The 22831-nt window shown below is 43.6% G+C and overlaps 1 protein-coding gene across 3 annotated transcripts in view; it reads left to right on the plus strand.

Moving 5' to 3' along the window:
* The first annotated feature begins 1216 nt into the window (after positions 1-1216).
* The window catches only part of lmo3 (LIM domain only 3), a 50545-nt gene continuing 28930 nt past the window's right edge, over positions 1217-22831 (plus strand). The window contains exons 1-2 of one of the 3 annotated variants that reach the window (XM_085251928.1): positions 1217-1671; positions 6052-6265. In XM_085251928.1, the coding sequence (XP_085108054.1) occupies positions 6060-6265 (206 nt within the window). In that variant the 5' untranslated portion in view covers positions 1217-1671; positions 6052-6059. The other 2 variants (XM_085251929.1, XM_085251927.1) reach the window with 2 other exon arrangements.

Genomic DNA, 22831 nt, shown 5'->3' on the forward strand with positions numbered 1-22831 from the left:
CCGACGTCAGCAGCGCTCCGCCAGCACTACACACAGTGCAGGTAGAGCACCGCTTTCCCCTCCTGAGACGCCTGTCGGTTTGCCAGAATCTCTTCGAGGCAGTCCGAAAGTCTTTTTCCATGGCCTCTCCAAACTCCTCCCACACCCGAATTTTTGCTTCCGCCACCGCCCGCGTCGCGTTCTGCTTGGCCTGTCGATACCTGTCAGCTGCCTCCGGAGTCCCACAGGCTAACCAAGCCCAGTGGGACTCTTTCTTCAGCCTGGTGGCTGGAAATAGAAATGTTAGTTTTTAAATTTCATCAAATTTTTTTGAATATATATAAAACAATAAACATCAAAGTTTTTACTTAGACACATTTATCATGTAGAAAAATGAATGCATGTGTTTGAAACTGCACTTCTTTAGCTTACGTTGAGATCAGGGATTGAGTTTGATCAGTTAGGACCAAAGTGGACTCGATGTAAAATGAGTATGTGTCCCGTTTCCTGACATCCTGAAAAACTATTTTGTTACATTTGTGAAAACTTAAAGATCTGGGAACAATATTTTATTACTTTTCATCATAAACTGTTTTTTACGTGATGCAAAAGTAGGACATTCTACTCGACCGCTTTCTGTTTCAACATTGGGGCTACAGGAGTGACACTGACTGGCACTATTAAGCTACATTATCACGACTCTGTAGCTCCTGGCATCTCCACCCAACACCTTTTCTATTCCAAGTTGGCATCAGAGGAATTATTTGAGGTAAAAGATGAAGACAAATATTACCATTAGGATGTTTTATGGCGTATGCCGACTCAGTTTCCCCCCTCGCTCGCTCTCCCTTTCCTCCATCTGTGCCACTCACTTTCTCTCTGTCTCCCAACGGGGATGAAAAGGCAAGGAGAGAGAAAGGAGGAATAGAAAACTGAGTGAGCGCTGTCAATAGCAGTGAGTTCACTGCTAATCTGGCTACACTACAAAGGTTAGCAGATCTGACTGTCAATAGTGTCTTGTGGGGAGGAGGGAGGAGACACGGAGGTGAGGTGGTGTAGGGAGGGGTGGTCGCTTTGAGAGAAAGAGATACTTTGATATTTCGGAATGTTAGAAGGGTGAATGTGGAGAACTGGAGGTTGGGGATCTAATTACCGGGCCATAATTGGGGGCTGGGGAATAGGTTGCCGTCCTCTCAACTCGCTGCAGATCAATTATGTTAAGAGAACATCTGTAAGTAGAGCTTAATGAGGTCCATTAGAGCAACATGCGCTGCCTTCCCTAACGGTGCTTGTCAGCTTCTTGGATGAGCTGGAGTGTGCTGCTGACTGGGGACCTGGTGGAGGGGCTTAAATAGGAGAGGAGGCTCGACTGTGCGCTGCTTTTCCCTGTCAGAGAAACAGAGAGACACACAGAGATACAAGCAGGGAAGGAGAAGGGGGAAAGGGATGCTCTGTGACAGAGCTGCAGGAGCCACAGAGCAGCGAGGGGAGCAGAGTTTAGGGTCAAAGCTCAGCTATTAACAGTTATCAAACCATAAAACTTTGGCGGCAAAGTTTTCTTTAGAAAAGCGGGAGCTGGCCGAGCTCTCACAAAGTTACCTTCTGGAGATTTTCATTCAAAGTCAAGAGAACACAGAAGACGAAACCACGGCAGTATTTGTTTTGGGCATCCCTGGCTGTAGCTCCTTCAAGGTATGTGTTATCAGTGCTCTGCTTCTCTTGGTTCAAAGCTTAGCCCCAGCGAGGGCTGCGTGTAAAGAGCTGGTTGAGCTCCCAGGGAAGAGTTCGGATGGAAATGTAGCAGATTTGCTTCCTGCTGAAATGTCATGTATGCAAGGCTGTTCAGAGCGTGTCTGGTGTTGGTGCACGTTCGTTTGTGTCTTCATTACAGGCTGATGGTTGGGGTCATAGTGTGTAGCAGAAGTCCCCTTTCTCCGGTTTTGCGTTTGGCAGAGTGGTGCATGACAAGACCCGGCTAGCCGCGCGATGCTCACCGCTCCCCCCGCTCTCCACATACACTCCTGCTTTCTGTCTTCATCTTATATTCATACGGAGAATGAATAATTGGCTGAACACAGCAAGTGAAAGGAGGGTGGAAGGGCACCAGGAGAGGGGTGGAAGCCTCACACACACTGCAGCAGATTGCATGATTACCGAGATAGGCCTCCTTGAAATAATTCAATCCATGACAAAACCTAATTACTGGCAGGTAATACCCTGTCAGCTTTAATGCATCTCATCACTCATAATGGCGCGGAGAGCATTTTATGACCCAACTCATTATTGCTGCATTTTTGGCTGGAGTTGCATGCCAACTATTGACTTGTGTCTCCTCCTTCAGTGCCTTCCACACTTTCATTTGTCTATCATCATATTTATATGACACATCTGTGTGTGTGATAGGGAGCAGTGGTGCGGTGGGGAGGAAGGTATGGGGTAACCATACCGTGACACTCGGGCCTCCTCGCTGCCTCGTCTCATCTAAACTAGGTCGCTAATTGATGCACGACTTGACACGGAAACCTGGCGAATGCATTTGTCCTTTAATACAAGAATGATTAAAAGCAACTATGGCGAGATGATAATCAGAGTTGTTGATGTTAACCCAGCTGGAGACCTCCCTTTGCCACAGGCTGGTGTAATCACAGAGCCATTATATGCACTGTGATGTTTGCATTTTCTCACACTAGTCTTTTACCAAACAAAAGTGCAAGCAGTAGACAGTGCTTTCTTTCTCTTTTGGGGGCTTAAACTCGGACTGATCTTTTTAAATGTTAATAATTAGAACCCTGTGCAGATGTACTGTAGGCTGAAATAAACAATGCAAGGAGTTACCTCTGTGACTCTCTGAGAGCTGCTCATCTCAATATTAGTGTCAGTGTTAGGAGTAAACTGCTCTACCTACACGTGGACTATTGCATTTGCTTCTGTATCTATAATGTAGACCCTCCAAAATCAAAGAAAGTGGGCGTGTACGGGAGGCATCCTTTAACCAAACAGCTGCTAATAACTGATCATATCGTGTCACTGCTGAGAAGACTGGAGGTGGGAGAATACTAAGAGAAACTTCAGTCTCTGACAGACCCGAGCTCCCTGCAGCTTCCACCTGTAGCTAGCTGCTGACACACCAAGCAGTCGCTCCTGGAAGTCTTTGTTTCCAAGCTCCAGGTCAATGTGGCGACCTGCGCTGCCAGTTGCTCCAACTCTGGCAATCTGTAGCTGCTTCAATTCGCTGCTTTAGTTTAGGCTTCGGTTGAAACTTGCTGAGAGAGGTGAGTGATCAGAAGAATGAGCCTCACTGAAAACAAAGGTGGCAGAAATAGCGTCGAAAACAAGGCTTCATACGTGTAAGAGTTTGGGAAGAGCGCGCTTACTGCTCGGTGAGGGAGCCGCTGTGCGTAACCTCTGCTCTGCCTGCTGATGAGCCAAGCAGCATGCAGCAGGAGCCGCTGTGATGAGGTTGCCAGTGTCGTGGAGGGGAAGCATCTCTTTGTCGTTCTGTCATTCGCTGCCTGCCTCTCTCTGCGCACCGATAAACGTGCTCTCACACACTGTGCGACGCCCGACGGGAGCAAACGCATCCGCCTGCGTTTTATTAGCCGGCGTTTCTCCTTCTCTTCATTCCACTTTGGCCGCCGTGCTGGATTGTTCCCTCTCTAACAAAGCCTGATCTCAGTCTGCCTGCAGACAGCTGATCTCCGGTCCAGGCGGTTCCGGGTTGCATGGTGGTGCTTCGGCTGCTCCAGCGGCTCAACAAATGCAGAAAAGGGAGAAAAGTTTCGGTAAGACGCTTTCTTTGGCTTCGGCTTGTATGAACGGAACGTTTTCTGTGTGTTTGGAGTGTTCTGCGACGACAAGTTACAGCATCTCTGCGTCGAAGGCGACGCGTTCACATCTGACCTGCTTTTGCTAGAAACGATCCATTATCTAACTTGCCTCATTTTATCGAGATCGCCTCACGAATGCGTGAGAGCGGTGTGCGTTTGTCGGTAATTAAACGGCAGACAGGTCCACACGGTGCTGTTCCATGTGTTTGTGCGAGGTGCGTGGAAATGCGAGTCTGTGAAATCCGTCATTGGCCTCTAACGATAATGCGCTCCCACGACAACAGTGATTAAACTCGGGGTGAAAACGCGAGCATCAGCTCGCACTGGAACACCGTTGTTGTCTCTGTTCGCCGTCCTCCATTCGTTCGGGATTCACACGATGATGCTGCGGACGCGCAGCAGCAGCAGCTTAGAAGCCCACAATGAAGGGGGGAAAGGGAGGCTACGAGCCAGCAGCAAGTGAACAGATATGATTAGTACTCCGAGCTTTCTTTGGGAGCTTTTGTTCAGCACTTCCCCGGCAATCGAAAAAGCGAAGCGGCCACATTCCTGCCGTGCTTCCCCTCCTCTCTGCCGAGTTTATGGCACAGTAAAAGGGCTGTGGAAACTCTTGCTTCTTTTGGTTTGGTAATGAGTCGCGGGGACTTTGTAGTGTTAACGAGGCCGGACGGATCAGTGCCGCTGAGCGGGCGCGGGGGAGCAGCCATGCGCTCCGTTCTCTAAATCCAGCCAATTAACAAATCGGCAGCCCCAACACAACACAAACGAGCTGAGCCGCCTCCCGCACCGCGGCCAGAAAAACTAACTTTTTACAGAATTTGTGGGAGATTAAAAGGACGCACATCTGTTTTTACAGATTATTAATAGTTTGTAAACACATGTCATTCAAACTGCATCGTTTCCTGCTGCTGAACACATTCAACGCAGTTTTCATGTGACATTTAAACACGATAGAGGACGCTGTGTTTATTCCAGTGAACAGCAGGTTCAAGTTATCTGGTAATAAATACTGATCAGTCTGCACTTACAACTAAGCCAACTAACATAATAAAACTATGTTAGTAACCTCAAAGGACAAACGACTACAGCGACACGGTGCAGCCCTCAAACTCTGACAGGTTTTAATATTTAAAGATGACCCGAGCTAAACATGCAGCTTAAACACTGTGGTCTGTGTGTGTGGGCGGGGGTGGGGGACAAAGGGGAGTGGGACCGTGCCACTCCTCGGAGAATGGCAGGAGAATACTAATTCCAGCCTCATGCAAAAACTCAGTGACCCCCACCTTCTCACCGCCTCAACGGCCCAACAAAGGCTTCCCATAGTTAGCTCAGGCCAAACAATACAGGCCACTGCAAACCTCCTCGGCTCTAACCACACCCCCAAAGACTAAGGTGCAAAAGAGCTGGGAAACTGTGGCGTGGGGTCTGTGTGGGCATGCACTGAAACTCAGTGTTTTCATTCATGGTTGTGTAAAAGCTGCTCTGCCTGGACATAATCAAATGTAAGGCAAACATGTGTGCTAAGGTCAGAAAAGTGTCGGGTTCCTGTAAGAAGTGTTTCTTTAATCAGACAATGCACCACATCCTGCTCTGACTGATGTGCTAATCAGGGAAACTGTTGTTTCAGTCTGAATTATAAATGTTGCACAGCTCGTCTTTACTGTAACACCTTTATGGAAGCTGCTGCAGTCTTTGCACTAAACCTCATTCTGGATCTACTTTGAACTGCTCCCTGATTCACAGCAGCTTTGCATGTTTGATTTACCAGATTTTTCTTACAACAGGTGCAAAAGCCCAAAGGTATTTATGTCTTCTCTGGACGGGGCCGATCTGTAAACCACTACACTACGGAGCTCTTATTGTAAATATTCCCAAATAAAGGAAAACACCACACACACATACCTACAACATACATACATGTAGTAAATGTCATCACAGTTCCCAATTAAAAAACAAATCTGTAACTCTGAGCATTTTGTGATAACACTGACTGTACAAACACAACAGTGTAAGACTGAGGGCTGCATTAAAATCAAAGCACATTATCCCTGATTTTATGTCTTATTTCACTTTTCTTGTCAATGTTCTTAATTGCCATGATTTTAAACAGTGCATTACATGTATGTAACTTGAGGTCTAGTTCTCTGTTTATCCAGGTTTTGATTTTTTTTCATTTAATCGTTCTGTGATCCTTCATGTGTTTACCTGCTCGATGATTTTAAAGCTTTGTTTGTGCTTCTCCCAGGTATACAAATGCTTTCCGTCCAGCCGGACACCAAGCCTAAAGGCTGTGCCGGCTGTAACCGGAAGATCAAGGACCGCTACCTGCTGAAGGCTCTCGATAAGTACTGGCACGAGGACTGCCTCAAGTGTGCCTGCTGTGATTGCAGACTGGGCGAGGTGGGATCCACTCTGTACACCAAAGCCAATCTCATCCTGTGTCGAAGAGACTACCTACGGTAAGAGAGACCGCTGACGTTTTGGCAGTAAGCGAACGCAGCACACCAAGTGTTAAATGTTCGATTGTATTTTCAATGTGTATTTTATTTTTATCTTCTTAGTATTTTGTTTCATATATAATCTTTTTAAACAGGCACTAGTAACCATCACAGGAGTGTGAGCCAATCTTCCTAAATTGGTTCCAGGTAGTAACTGCATCGGTGTATCGGAATAACAAGGGTCAGTTATGTACATAATTCTTTAAAAAAAGACTGACAGCATGATGTTACAATATTAATGTATCTACTCGCTGAAATGTGATGATTTTATTGGAAATGGCAGCAACTCTGATATTGAAACATTATCATGATTAATAAAGTTAAAAGGTAATAAAGTGCCTGAAGAACTTTTACTTGATTTTCCGCGCAGTCCGACCCATAAATAGAAACGTTATTTCACATTAGCAGTGACACGTCCTTTATAGCTTCTCTCGCCTACAAACTGGGACATGGTGGAGTATTTTACTACTGTGACGGCAACTGCAACATAAGAACTGTTGTTACTAAATTTTAAAAAGGAAACTTATTCGTTTGTATCTAAAAATGTGAATATTTTATTTTCATTTTCAGACTCTGTCTCTGTGGGCACGTGTGTGATAAGTACAAAAACAGCAGAAAATAAATAAGTTAGTGATTCTGTAACAACAGTCACAAAGAGTCAAAGCACCGGAAACAATAAACCTCGTCACAGTAATTCATTATCTCTCGAACCTAATTGGTGCACAGCAACATTTCATTATGACCAAACGATTCATGCTCTCTTTTTGTGTAATATTTTATCTATTTATCAGTGTGTGCGTTTCAGTAGTACTGTGTAACCAAGTGTGTTCACGTGGTCTGCATATTCACTGGAACAGACTGTAGTTTCGATACGTACAAATAGAAATAGAAGATTTTATTTGGCAGAAATCGAGTGTTTCTGTGCTCCTGTATAGAAACACAATCGTTGGTATATTTGTAAGTATAACTGATAATAAAACACTGGATCATTTAACTTCTTTAAATGGGAATAAAATCTGGAACTAATCATTTTTTAATTTTACAGACAAGGTTTTAATTATTTATTTATTTTAACACTGCAATGAATTGTTTTTTCATCCACTGTAATGCAGTAAACATTAGCAACAGTAAGTGTTTCCCTTCTAACAATCATCTTTGTTAGAAGCTTTTGAATAAATCAAACATTAATTATCCATCAGGGTCGTGGGTGGCTGGAGCCAATAAAAATGAATTATTTCCAATTAAAATCTTTTTAAAGAATGTAACTATTATTATTATTAAAATTTCAAATATATCCATTTCTGACTTTATGTCATCACAAAGACGATTCTGAAGATACTGAAACACTTTAAGTTCGATCCTTTCTGTGTTGTCGTGGCCTCCTGTGGGCTGATGTCAGGAAACAGCTGCTGTTGTTTTTGAAGTTACGTTCATGTTAAATCAGCTTGTAGTTTATGGCGAGCCGCCATTACAACCTTGAAGTTTAATCTGCATGCGGTTTGTGAAATTGTTAAATTTTTGGATTTGTGAGAATTAAAGTTTTGTAATTTCACATCGATGCTTAGCGCTGTGATGAGGTCACTCTTCTGTTTTAGCTAAATGTTTTAATGGAGTTCGAGTAGGATATGAAGACATGAAGGTTTCTGACAGCGTTACGTTTCTTCTTTGCAGCTCTTCCATCAAAGTCGACTGAATGAGACTTCAGTCTCAGCTGATGCAGGTTTATAAACGGCACATTTGCATAATGACTGAAAGCAGCACCTCTGACTAACGGTGAGCCGCAACGTCAGTTTCATGGTCATTAATACGGAAATTATCATGACCATTGATCAACAGCCACACTGATCAATGGTCATTGTTAATCAGCGGTGCTGGTTTCAGATGAACAGATTCAACTTTTGGGACTGACAATAAACCGTTCATGGAAGCTGTAGCAGAGTTCATGCTGTCATAGCATCACAGGGGTAAAATGAGCATGTTGTGGGTGTTGTCCTCAGTAGTGTTAGAGTTTAACACCTGAGAGAGCATGCCCGGACCGAATCAGCATCACGTCCCACAAAACCTGATGTTAGCGGGTTTTGTTTGCAGAGAAGTGGCTGCAGTATGCTGCACTGTGATCATGTTCTCACATCCTCGGCCAGTTTGACAGCTATGGACAAATTTATTAATAATAGTAAACGGATTGTTCCTTATGCAGCGTTTTGGTTTGGGGTTTTTGTCCTGTCCAAGCAGAATTATGGTCTGAATCCTTTGTTGTGTCAAACATATTTGCTCTCCCGGGAGGAGCACCGTAGCCTCGCTGTAGGCTCCTCTTGTTAACGTTTTTGTTTTATTTATTTACTTTATTATTCATATTGTCTTGTGGATGTTATGCTGCATCAGTCGGGGGGCGAACACCAGACTGAACAATAAGCAAAGAAATAGAAAAAGGAGAATCCCCCAGAACAGATCCCAGGCCCCCAGGAGGCTGCTAGACTTACGCAGACCCCCAGCAAGAGACACGGGGAGCTGGGGCTGCAGCTGAGCACCACCAGCCACGTGATGGAAGTGATCAGTGCGGACCAGAGAGAAATACACTCGTCCAACCACTGAGTAATATACAAACTGGGCATAGGGCAGTGAGGACTGTATGTGTGATGTATTTGTTTCCATGTTAGCTTTGGCTACGATGCACAGCTTGGCTGAGGCTGGGATACACGTGTGGACAGCTGCTATTCAACAAACCTGCTGTTGTTCATTCCAGATTTTGAAAATGTTGTATTCACTTCTCATGCCATGACAGAACATTTAGTTGATTTAACCTGTGATATCATCTTCTGCCATATTTAGTAGAGGAATATAGTTCAATAGTGTTACGTTCTTTGTCTGGGCGTGTATTGAACGCAACAAGAAATTGGCCCACTCCCACTCCCACTCCACCAAAGCAAGAAAACAAACAGTATCTTTTAAAGTGCTAAGCAGCCATTTATTTGCTTCAGCAGTGAGCAGTGTTAAAAATAACAAACAGAACTCCCTGATGGTCCCTATGCTTTCCTACACAAATGAAAAACAAGACAATTCATTTACCAAAGTTTCTAAATGACAAACAGGAGAAAACTCAATCAACAAAAATGGCTCCTCACGCCTACCAGGCTGCTGCAGTGAAGGATATATACAAGGGGAACAAAATACACAACTGCTGCTTTACAAATCTATTACAGCTATTTACAAAATTAAGATACTAACAACACATACACACACACACACACACACACACACATACTGGAGGTGATCAACCAATTATCCAATCCCAGGACAGGAAGAGACTCCGCCCAGGTGTCCACCTCCTAAGAGAAGAAGGGGAAAAACCCACAGCCATCCTCTGGTGGGAGGAGTCACATAAACAAACACTGACAACATTGGATCATAACAATAGCTGGTGGAAAAATGTATACATAAATTTGTAATGTTACCCAGCTGCAGTGGGGTGGTGGAGGTGATCACACCGGTTGATTTACTCCAGCTAACAGAGTATTCTGATACTGATGAGAACTTATCAGTGTGATCGTTTTAAGAAGACAAGTTTATTTGTTCCAAAGGAAAAGCAGCACATTGTCAGCATGCAGGCTTATCTTATGGTCTGTAGTTTCATTTTGAATTTCTTTAACATCTACGTTTTTCCATACAAACACCCAAAAGTGAGGAGGGAAGTGTGCAGCCCCGTCTGGTGGCCCTCCTGACATTGAAGGTTTGGGAAGTAAGATCATTTATCCTAACACTGCATTTAGATTCAATGTATGAAGACTGAACCATCCAAATTTGTGCAGATTCTAATGAAAACTCCCAGTTTACCTGTTCAAAAGCTTTCTCTGCATCTAAAGACACAGCCATGGCTCCTAATTTGCTGATGAAGCAGTAATCTGTTACATTAATTAGTCTGTGTGTATTATTGGCTGAGTGTCGACCACTGATAAAACCTGTTTGGTCAGATGAATTATGAATGGAGAGATTGTTTTCATCTTTGCAGTGAGAGTGGGTGACAGCTGGGTGGGACTGTAGGATCTATGCCTGCTGTAAGAGTTCATGTTTGGATGCTGTCGTTGGCCAATGTTCTGTAAAACTCTGCTTTTCCTGCTCTGCTACAATTTTACAAAATCAAACTCTGAAAAGTGATACATACAACATGCATTTTTGCACTGCGTCATGTTTGTTGCATTCAGCACACAGTAACGAGTGTGTGTGTGTCTGCTGTGTTGCCCTGCTAGATGTTGCAAAGTAACAGACCAGAGGAGAGAGTAAGATGAGATGTACTTTATTAAACCCGAATTGGGAATTATTTTGTTATTGCAGTTAATACGACCAGTACTACTACTACTAATAATAATAATAATAATAAGTGCCTGGTGCGTGTATAGACACACACAGATATATGCAGATGCACATGTGTGTGTGCTATACAGTGTGTTATGAAAAGCACTATTGATTAGTCAAATCGGACTCAATTATTATTCGTAATTGAAACAAAAGTTTAAAAAGTATTTTAGTTTCTTTAAATTCAAATCGTCTTCCCTGATAGCAGTGGGCAACATCCTGTCCCACGATAGACACAGACATTGTAGTTGTCTTCCATCTTCCATCGATCATTTCTAATAAACCTGCTGTTCAGCTCGACTTTTCTTCCTCCTGTAGGATCGTTTGTTTCTGTTTGGGCTCCAAAACGTTGGACTCGTCCCCCTCTTCAGATTCGACCAGCAGCTCCAACAGGAAACATGTTCTCGACAGCGTTCTCACCGTCAAACTAGTTTGAACTCACTGTATTATTTTTCCCACTCTACCTTTGTGTCCACATCGAGTCCCGTGCTTCTAGAGTTTCTACTTTTAACATTACACTTAAAACTTGTGGATCACATGACCCTGAAAACTCCTTAGTTACAGCCTTTGCTCAGCCTGCTGTGAAACACAATGACTCTACAGCAGGTTCAGTGCTCTGTGGTTTCTACTGGGACAACTGACAGACTGCACTCCTGGAATTCCCTCGTGGTCTTGAGTAGCATTCCCACCTTATTGCTGAAAGACGTCTGATTGCCCAGGATGAGACTGTTCATATTTCCTCCCTTTTGCTCTTTAGCTCCAGCTCTCAGCTGTTTCCTCTGTAGATCATTCAGGACAGCAGGTTTGGTTCAGTCCAGTCACAGAGGTATATTCAGTGCCATCAGCTGTTCAGTGTAAACAATGCAGCTCACAGAAAAACAACCACATGAAAAGTGTGTGTAATACATTTCTTACTTATTAAAAGTAACTCAGAATGTGATGAAGGAAAAAACACAGGAGCTGCCTCGACTGTACTCAGAGTATTTATGCCTAAAACACTTGTTAACACAGTACAATGTAAATGTTGTTTTTTGATTACTTTAAGTTACATTTATATAAGCGCATGCAGATACTAAATTGCCCATAGGTGTGAATGGTTGTCTGTCTCTGTGTGTTGGTCCTGCGACAGACTGGCGACCTGTCCAGGGTGGACCCCGCCTCTCGCCCTGCGACAGCTGGGATAGGCTCCAGCGCCCTCGCGACCCTGAAAAGGAGAAGCAGAAGCAGATGGATGGAGTTAAATCTATGACAGTTTTTAGAGCAGGGCTCCGTGATGTGAATGACCCTGAATATGTGGAGTGTTTCGTGTCCACTTTGATAAGTGAAATATTACCCAAACCACAGCTTCAGGTTAGGTGGAGCCACTGTTTCATCTTTTAAAAACATTAAAGCTTAAGCTAAAAGCTGCAGTAGACTAAAGTACATTTCCATGTGACATGCAGTGGAGTGGTGTATGAAGTAGTGAGATATACTCAAGTACAAAACATGTACGTTACTTAAATGCATTCGACCGTCGATCATAAAAACGAGGACACACTAACGTTTTTTTCAAATCTTTCTCGTGTCCTTTCGGTGAGTTTCACCCTTAGCCAGCACAAATGAATCAACCATCATGTTAGTAACAATACTCATGTACTGATTGTTAGTGTTACTGTGCTGTTACTGTTCGGGACATTCTTCGTACCAGTGTGTGGAGTTATTGATGCTTGTGATCATGCAGAGGCGTCATTTCCATCCGGACGGTATTCTTGTCAGTTTATGGTCTTATTCCAGAATCAGTTGATTTGGTTTCTGGTCCTTTGGGGGCCTTTTGGAAAACTCCAGGTGTCACGTGGCTTTTACTTAGGAGTGGGTTCCCCCACACAGGCCTGATTGGTGTTGTGCTGTTTGCCCTTCCAGAAGGTTCTCCTCTGTCCACAGAGCCGTGCTGCAGCTCCGTCAGACTCATCGTTCTGAATTTAACAGAATTCACAAGAATTTCAAGCAAACTTTTTTCTTTTTAAACTTTGTCATGATGAGTTTTTGTGTGAAGGGTTGAGGTTACAGGGAAGCCCAGCTGTCACAGGAGGAGAGGGTATGGACAGGTCGCCAGTCTGTCACAGGGCTAACAAGCACAGACATTCACACTCACATTGACACTTACACTAACGTAGCCCTGCTGTGGGAGGAAGCCATAGCACCCGGAGAGAACCCACACAGGAAGCCCCGGCCTGGTGGATCTGTGACCTCCTGTGAGACAACAGTGCTAATCACAGCACCACTGTACTGTGTTTGAAGATCAATTTAATTCATTCTGGAATAATAACATGACAAAGTGTGAACTTGACCTCTGACCTTGAGGTCATTGAGATTGAAACTTGTCAGAGTTTCAGTAGATACAGCTGTGGTATCAGTTTCAAACATCTGCCTCGTTCCTGAGTTATCACTTTCGAAACGCCGCCTGCCTTGTGATGACGATCAACCTTTGAGGGTTAAACTCGACACTCGGGCGGGCGACTATGTGAACAGTGCAGTAACTGAGTTCAATGAGCAAACAGGACAAACCTCCTGTTTATTTAAATATTATATATAATATCATTGAAATATAAACTTTGCTCTTTCAAGCTGAATTCCAGCAAAGCACAAAAAGTGAGGAACAAAGAAGATTGTTGGTCAAGTCGAGGAGCAACAGCGAGTTTAGCAGCACAAGCCAAGCAGGCTCTGCCTCTAGTATCAGATCTCCAATTAATAACTGGAGCAACCTTAATAAATTCCCATTTTCATGGACATTACCTCCGATGGTCCTTACAGAGCTGTAGGTGGTACAGAGTGAGGTTTATTCGTTCTGTCTCTGCATTTATATAAAAGGTCAGAAGTAGTTTGTTAAGAATGTCAAGAGACAGTTTTTATAAACGAGTACATCAAGACTGGAATAATACCCAAGTCACGAACAGTGTCGGGAGGGTAGCCCTGAGTAACATGAAGATCAGATCGATTCTCATTACTACAAGTTCTCCGTGGCAGGTAGGACATGTATGTTATGCAAGTCTTCTGTTTGAGGGTTAGAATGATGGCAGGATGCTGTAAACGGACCAAACTTCAGTCAGGAGAACAACTGAGATAATCCATCCACATTACGAGGTTAGTCATTAATATACTGCAACAACATGGGAATTTTTTTTAATTCCTTACTTAGTTTACTTAAAGATTCCTTTATATTTTCTAAGAAAAGCAAAGACAGGTTACGGGGATTACTGGGAGCACAAGAGCTCACTGCGGCTCAAGACTGGCATTGAAAGATGCTCAAACACAATACTGTTCAAGCTGAGGACCAGTCCTGCTGACATCTGTCAGAGAACAAAAGTCCTTGACTGACTTGATGTGAACGGTTTGTGATCAACAGCAATCCAGACTGTAACACGGGGGGAGTATTTTGGAGCAGGAATGACGGCGAAGAATGAGATTAGTTACTCTTTCATCTTCAAAGTTCAAGGTGACTGAATTGATTGGATGTCTAGTGTCATGTGAGGTCCCTGCCTTTGGATTAATGAATGGCAAATATAGCAAACTGCAGCATCCACCATCCAACAAAGAGACCCAGGGCCCGCCACACCCAGGGCAATCAGTGACTGCACTATCACACACACACACACACACCAACCTTAACTATTTTATTTCTACTTATTTAGTTTATCTCAATCTGTCCACTCAGGTTAGCAACATCACAAGAAGATTTCTATAATCCGCTGGCTTTGTCGAGTGCATGATGCACCCACATCCTTCTCCACGTGAACCCCACTCTATTTAGCAGGGTGACACGTTATTAGGCCTGACATAATCAAGGTTAATAGAATTCTTCAGGCGTCTGGAACCCAGAACGATGTAGTCCCACCAGCAGAGAAATAGTAATCCTCCAGCACAACACCTGCAATAAAAACTAAAAACAACAATAATAAACACACCAGGGGAAACCTGAAGAATCAGCACAAATGCAAACACAGTCAAAGCTATGATCTTTGTGCTTCACTCTCTCTCTGAATGTGGGAAAATACAACAAGATTATTTTATGACCCCTGTGAAACCAGAGCTTACACTGGTGATACTGGTAATAGCATGACAACACTGTTTATGCTGATATTTGATTTCCACAGTACAGAGGGATGAAAGCTCGGAGGATGGAGAGCAGACAGACTGACACATGTGAGTTTAAAAATGTGCAGAAAAGGAAGACTGTGGCGTGCGTGTCGGTGCTAATGTGAGGAGTCCAAGGTTGGATGCAGGAGTGGAAAGGCGATTGGGCATCTGTTAATGGAAAACTGTAAATTGTAGGCATCCGTTTTAAAGGCAGCACCAGGAAAACACTCATTTATCTATCTGTTCATTCATTTTTTAATCCAACTTCAATTTTCCTCTACAGTGGTTTTAGTAAGATTGTAACTGCCAGCAAATGCACAGCACCATCAACACTGCTGGATTTATTAATGTTTGGAAAAGCTGGCTATCAGTGAGGGATAAGCCTCCATGTACATGATGGGTCAGTTTAATCGTTCACATTTTCTCCTCACTGAGATCAACTTTCTACTCCACAGTCACTGTGTAACCCTGTGTGTAAATACAAATGAAAAATGCATCATGCTTTTATCTGGCTCATGACGCATTGTCAGTTTCCATATCAGTGTCAGGCCTGACTGTGACATCAAGTCAAGCTTTATCTGCAGGGGCGGGCAGACGGCGAATAGAAAAGCCTCTCGCCTCTAACATTCATGTATTTTAAATCTCATTCGGATCAAATTGTTTCCATCATTACATTTATAATAATAATGTAACAAGCAGTTTAGTGTGTGATTACTTGTTTTTTAAAGAACAGGATATTCAAGTGAATAATTGAAGGTCGTAATCGACATTCTGAAATATTCAGTCTTTTTAGACCAACTCCACTGATTCATGGCTCCATCAACATCCATTCTGTCTCCCTTCTTAATGTGAGCATGTGGATGTAGGCCACATGTTGCAGTGAGTCGGCACTGATGGCCTTCTGCCCTGGACAAGCTGGATGTAAGCCTTAAGTGGCCCAAATGCAAAAAAGTAATTAGGAACCAAATATGACAAATGTGTAGTAAATATTAGGGGTGCTACGGTACGCAAAATTCACGGTTCGGTTCGATACTTTGGTGTCACGGTTCGATATTTTTTCGATACAAAAAAATGTTCATGCTTTTTTAATTTGTCATTTATTCAAATTATAAATATATATTTTAACACAAAAGTACAGTTTTTAATATTTAATGTTGCTGAAACAACAAAGGGATAAAAAACTAAATCTAACTGATTGAAGAATCACTCATCTTTGGAAAAGAGAGTTTATTACAGAGAAATGGCTCTTTCAAAATAAAAGCTCTACTATACGCTTCTTCTGGGCTATATTCTCAGCAGCATATTAAACATATCAGGTCCCCATAAGGAGAATCCTGTGCTAACGGCTGTCTAAATGACTCGGGTAAAGTTTGTAGCATGCGTGCTTGTTGTTTTTGTCTGCTTCCACTTGTCTTTGCACTAGGATGCTGTCGGAGTAAATGTGCAGTCATATTCGTTGTGTTCCCACTAGTGCTGTCAGCGTTAATCTGAAATGACGTTAACGCCACAACACGGCAAATCTCCGTTAACGAGCTACCGCGGATCGCCCCGTGCGTGGGGCTGGACGGTGTCAACACGTTAACGAGCTAACTGCGCTAACACACTAGTTCCCACCCATGTAATTGAGCATTGCGTGGCACATCCAACATACTGTTTTACTTTAGTCCATGACGCGCTTACCTTCAGGGTCATACGTCACATGAAAACCAAAATAATTCCAAACGCCAGATCTGAATGAGGGTGGGGGAGGTTCAATTTGCCATGTTGCAACGGGCTTAGCTTCTGTCTTGCTAGCTTGCGCTGCGCTCAGTGGATCTGCGCTGGACAGTGCAGCCTAGGCGGAGTAGTCGAACGCAGATCCACTGAGCGCTCAACACAGACAGCATCGTCAGAAGGAAAGTTGATAAAATAAATTTAAAATGCGACTGGTTCCTATACAGCACTTTGCTACTCTGAGCATTCAAAGCGCACAACTTGCCTTAGTCACACATTCACACAAGCTCTATTGTCTACAGTCACACTCTGATGGACGTATCAGAGTGCAGCTTTGAGTTTGTGTCTTGCCCGAGGATATTTGGGCTGCAGCCAGGGATCGAACTACCAACCTTCCAATGAGGAAATGACCTGCTACAGCCACCCCACCCGTGCAAAGCCATCTGTAAAACACGGTGGAGGCCACGTCGTGGTTCGGCACTGCAGACAGTAGTGTGGGGGATTGATTGACAGCGGCTTCGTTTTTCAGGATGACAGTGATCCCAAACATACTGCTGTGGCGTGGGTGTGGTCTCTGGCCGGCTGCAGAGGGGTGACGCAGTGAGCTCGGGGCGGCGCAGGGGCGGGGTGAACAGGTGTGCTGGGACATGAGTGTGATTATGTCTCTTTATATGTTCACAGTGACAGTCAGAGGGGCAGAGACGTGAGAGCGGAACAGGAGTGTCTGTGTCCCAGTGACAACAAAAACCACAGTGTGATCACATTCGAAAATAAAGTAGTGCTATCATCACGTCCGCGTCCTGTCTATGCTTAACGGGTCCAGCGTTACAACTGCCAGTGAGGTCAAAGCATACCTGGGTAGAAAAACAGGAAATGGGTTAGACATGGGCACCCCTGAGCCCAGACCCCACATTACTGAAGCAGTGTAGGATCAACTTATGAGAGCCATTTATGAACTACTGCATTTATATTGGAAAGGTTAGTATATTCAGGTGCCCACTGAGGAAACAGGGGAATGGCCTTTGACCACATTCTCTGTCGCAGGAATGCCACTAGTGAAAAAATGAAGTGTTGTGTAAGTGATGTTCAACCGGGAGAGGAATTGCAATTCATGTCCACTGAACAATAAAGAGGAAGTGGAGGCAAAGATGTTTGGACTTTGAGTCTTTGTAGCGCACAGCTGTGCAACACATGACTGCTGCGGTCATGTGGCACCAAGTACCAGTTTAATGGAAAGCCCTGGACCAGGCTTTGGAAAGTCCTTCAAGAAGCCTGGAGAAATAATCCTGAGTAGTACCTTAATTAATTACAAGAAACCTTGAGAAAGGGTCAAGTCTGGATTGGAGAATAAAGTGGTAATGGTGGAACTGGCAGTGAATTGGAAATACTGTGTTTTTCTTGTACACTGTATGTTTCAATACATTGCTGCACTTGTTTCCAAGTATAGAATAAGTATGGAATAAATAGGTGGCTGAGCCTTATACAGTATTGTATGGTTTGTCCTACGTCCTAAATATTCTATATCTACAGACACAAACATGGATGTCAAACCTCAACATTGAAGTTTACCTGAAGCCCACACACACAGGGACCAGTACCTCCTCCTTCACTCCCACCACCCTCTGGAACACAAACTTGGAGTAATCAGGTTCCCTCTGAAACATGCAGTCATCCTAGTTGGGCTTACCCCAGAGAAACTCAGGAGAGTTTTCTCCAAGCACGACATCCCAGTTTACTTCAGACCCAGCAACACGCTCAGAAACTGGTTCATCCCAAAGACAAAACTCCAAAACACAAACTTAACAATGTGGTGTATCCCAGACCTCTACATCGGAGAGACCAAACAGCCACTTCACAAACGCACAACACAGAAGAGCCACCTCCACAGGACAAGACTCAGCAGTCCATCTGTATCTAAAGGTCAAAGGTCACTCTTTGAGGATGCCAATGTTCACATGTTGGACAGAGAAGACAGATGGTTTGAGAGAGGAGTGAAAGAAGCATCTATGTCCACTGTGAGCGACCATCTTTGAACAGAGGCGGGGCTTACAACACCAACTGTCTTCCCAGACGCCTTAACGCCCACTCGCATCCTGGGCCATCTGACCTCAGGAAATCACATGATAGGGTGGGGCCAGGTTTCACAATGAGCTCACCTGAAACCCTGGCTTATTGTGACCCTCACCCAGTTTCACACCTTGGCTCATGTGATTAGGTAGAGGGTCAATAGGGGGTCCAAGACCCACTTAGGGACACTCCCATAGGGCTTCAAATCTGGGACTGTCCACCAGTTGCTCTTAGAGCTGAAGAAGCTTCCACGTCCTCATTTTAGGTTTGAAGGCGTTTTAGTAGATGAAGGTGAAAGGCTTCAACATGAACCGAGCTGCGGTCTGGGGAAGGCATCGAAGGGGGCTGGCAGCGGTTCCCGGGCCTGGCAGGCAGGGAGGGTGGGGCACGAGAACGAACAGCTTGTAGAACTGGGGGAACATATGTAGATGAGAACCGGGAAGCCATTCATGTGTCTGAAACTGGGTTCCACTCTTGTCATCGACACCAGACTGTCAGCTGCTCTACCTTCTGACACGACTCAAGCTCAGTTGAACTAAGTTGCCAGTGGTAGCTTATGTGGTTTTTACTCTCATCCCATTTATTTGATATCCTCTGTCCTTCCAGACTGACCTTTATGGTCTTAATAAAATGGTCTATATTGACATTAAAGGAATAGAAAGATGGTGCTATGGCTTATGGGCAGGTACAGGCTCAGCTCACCTTTTCACTGAACAGTGAATGTGCCCGTCCACTACAAAATTCTAATTCAAAATGCACTTCTGTCTTTTTAATTAAACTCTAGTGCAGTTTGGAGGCTATTTGACCTTTACTGCCCTATCTTTATGGGGAATGCCACAGGTCATTTCTATGCATATATTACTGGATTACCTGCCTCCCTTTTCCTCTTGATGATCCTTGAGGCTTTACAGATTAAGGACAGGTTTGGGTCTTAAGTATAGCCTATTTTTAATCTGCTATGTGGGGAGTATTTTAAGGCAGGAGAGCTCTAATATTTAAGGCTTTAGTTAAGACAATTAGGGAGAGTTGGGTTTTTTTTAATGTCATGATAGTAACATAAAAATGCAGTGCTTAAAAAATATCAACATCAGCAGCCACCAGAGCCAATAGTTTTTTAAAGAGTTTTTAAATTATTATTAAATATTTCAGATCTCTGCCTTTTTCTGGTGGCGCAGGCCTCAATCCAAATCACCACATCAAGTCAATCACTGCATTCCCTGAAGGACTTGACTGGCTTCCAAAAAATGCTGAGTAAAAAATTTTTCTTTGCAAAACGAAGTCAAAGTTACTAATTCAATTCAATGCAACTTTATTTATAGAGAAGCAAATCACAACAACAGTCGCTTTATGTTGTAAGGTACGTTATTACAGCAAAATAAGAAAATCAAAAATAAGATTTGTTCAGTTATTCACTGGAAAACTTTTCATAGAAACAAAAAGAAAAATTGATGTTATGCATTAATACAGAAAAACACACATACAGGTCAGTTTAGTATGAGAGTAACTGTGTAAACCGACACCAGGGATGCTGACACACATTTATCTGTGCACGATGTACAAATTTGTGATTATTTTTTTCCTTTGTTGAATCAGAATATTTCATTAATCCCTAAGAAAATGTGTGGTTACAATCGCTCCAAGACAATAAGAGCAGTAACAAACTGAAATAAATTATAGACAATCCTGAGCATCGTCCGACAGATGTTCAAAGATCTCAGACGCCTCCAAAAATAGAGACGAGTCTGGGCCTTCCTGTAGAGGGCAGTGGTCAGTCCAGTTTACTGTCAAAGTGTACTCTAAGGTATTAATACTCCTCCACATCGCCCCCCTCGACTGAAACAGGCGTCCTCCTAATGTCCACAATCAAATCTTTGGTATTTGTCACGTTGAACTATAGATGATTCTGCTTGTACCACATGACACAGCAGCCAACCACAGCCCGGTACTCTAGCTCATCACCCTCACTGATGCATCCGTCCACTGCAGAGAAGTAAAGAAACCAAAACTAAACTCAAAAGTCATTCGCGGTTACAGGATTAGACTTGGTAACCTGTGATGTGATGGACTCGCATTTTCCAAAACTGTTTCTTGACATCTTTTATTAAATTCAAGGATCACTTGGTCTTAACACCCGTTGGTTTGACACTGATTGAAGAACGACACAAAGGGCTGTGTGCCTTTACGTTGCAGGAGGCCTTGTAGCTGTAGCTTAGAGCAATTTTTGTTAGTTGGTTTTGTTTGTTGGGTTTTTTGTCATGTTTAATGTTGTGTATGAATAAAGTGCCCTGTATGGACACTGTGTAAGCCTGGGCTCCATGTCTTGCCTGGCTACAGTCAATGCTGGCTGCAGCACATTTGGCTGCCATTTCTCCTCTACAGGCATGTGAGAGTACGATAACACACTGCTGTTTAACACATGATGACATGCAGCATGGACCCTACTGCAAGCCCCTCACGTTCTGGCACAGGTGGTTTTTGTACTGTGGTGGAGAATCATCCACAGTTTTCATCCTGTATGCACGTTACACACACACATCACAAATGTTTTTCCCTCACTTCTGGAAAGTGAAGCGTCACATAGAGAGAAACTTCCACGTGGACCTGTACTTCTCACACTCTTTAGCTTTTAGTGTTTAATAGCTGCAGGTGACAGGAGGTTATTGTGACATCAATGCATCTGCATGATTCATGTGGCTTGCATGAATGTCCAGCAACAGGAGGATTGAAGAACTATGGAACAGATTGGGGATGTAGAGAGTTCCAGGACAAAGAAAGATTGACCCCTGTTAGCTAGCCATTCTGTATCAAGAGTATTTTGACTAACAGCTCAGTGAGGATCTGTGCAGATGTAGTTGTCGAGCTGTGGTTTGAGATTAGCTGGAGCTGGTTCGGTTCAGTGTGATGAGCACTGCTGCTGTGTGTTACTGATGCATCCCATAGCCTGTTTGTGTCTGATGAAAGCGATCACCTCATGGTAATAGAATTGATCAAACCTAGAATCTGCATGTGTTACAAATGAACATAAGATACAGACGTGGAAGCAGATCTGGCTACAGGTGTTAGAGGAGGTCGGTTTGGTTGGTGGCAGTCCCACCTACAGACAGTATGTGGGTAGCATAGGCATTGCTATGAGATCTGTACTGAACCTCTGAGTTCTCAGTTACTAGCTGGTCAGACACCACTGTAACCCTCCCCCAGCTCCAGGCTGTTCCCAGTGCACATGCCAGTGAGGTGTTTCAGATAATCAGCACTGCTCAAATGTATTCTGTGCTGACTTGGGAAGAACATGAAGTTCTGTTGTAAGGTGTTACAGTGTTTTTGATGTTGTACTCTGCATCATGATAAACGAAGAAATAAATCTAAAACCTCTGACACCTGGATCTGTGATAACAGATACTCCAAAGAGAAAAGAGCCTTGCAAAGCTAACTATCGGCAGTTATAGCGTCTTTCTGTGCTCCTGTAAAATGAGATGTAAATGTGGCAATTTTAACAGCCTGATTTATTCATGAAAAGGCCAAAGAGATGAATGCTAATACTGCAGGCCAGGGCACATTGACAAACAAGTGACTCAGTGAAAGAATTAACAACTTCATTAAGTTACCTGACAGCACATCCAGTTCTGCATCCCTTTGTGTGTGCTGGCTGCTGCAAGCCTTATCTGTTGCTACATAAGGTACCGAAGATGCGTTTTCTGACTTTAAAGAACCTGTAAAGGCGGAGCTTGAATGGTTTTAAGGAAAGATCTGAGAATGGTTGTTCAAGCTAAGAGCCTGAAAATGTAAGTCAAGCCAAAGTTTCACCACTGAGAGGAAATCCAGTGTGTGATTGGTTTGGTGGTATGAAATGATTAGTGTGTTTCTGCATCGACATCAAAACCCAAAGTGGTGAGCAGCTGCGAGACACAGTAGTGCTGAGGGGGTCCTGCTGTATTGATTGCTGATAGTAGGTATCAGTTTTCCATTGGACTTAAATCTGTGAAATGCTAAAGAGGCAGTCAAAGCAATCTGCAGCCATGCTGTCAGTCTGACGATTTCTCAGCTGCCATGACTTAGAGTGCTTGATCAATGAGAGCTGAGCTTTCTGTTTCACACAGACAAAGGTGGCAGATCTGCTGGCAAACATCACACACACACACACACACACACACACACACACACACACACACACACACACACACACACACACACACACACACACACACACACACACAGCTCTATTTCCTGTTCGCTAAAATAAGATTATTTATGATAACATACATTTTCTTTGTGTAGATTATGTGATCA

The sequence above is a fragment of the Mchenga conophoros genome, linkage group LG17, assembly GCF_057382185.1.
Source record: "Mchenga conophoros isolate Kocher_MC1m ecotype Shallow Benthic linkage group LG17, M_conophoros_male_GT1.1, whole genome shotgun sequence".
Taxonomy (NCBI): domain Eukaryota; kingdom Metazoa; phylum Chordata; class Actinopteri; order Cichliformes; family Cichlidae; genus Mchenga; species Mchenga conophoros.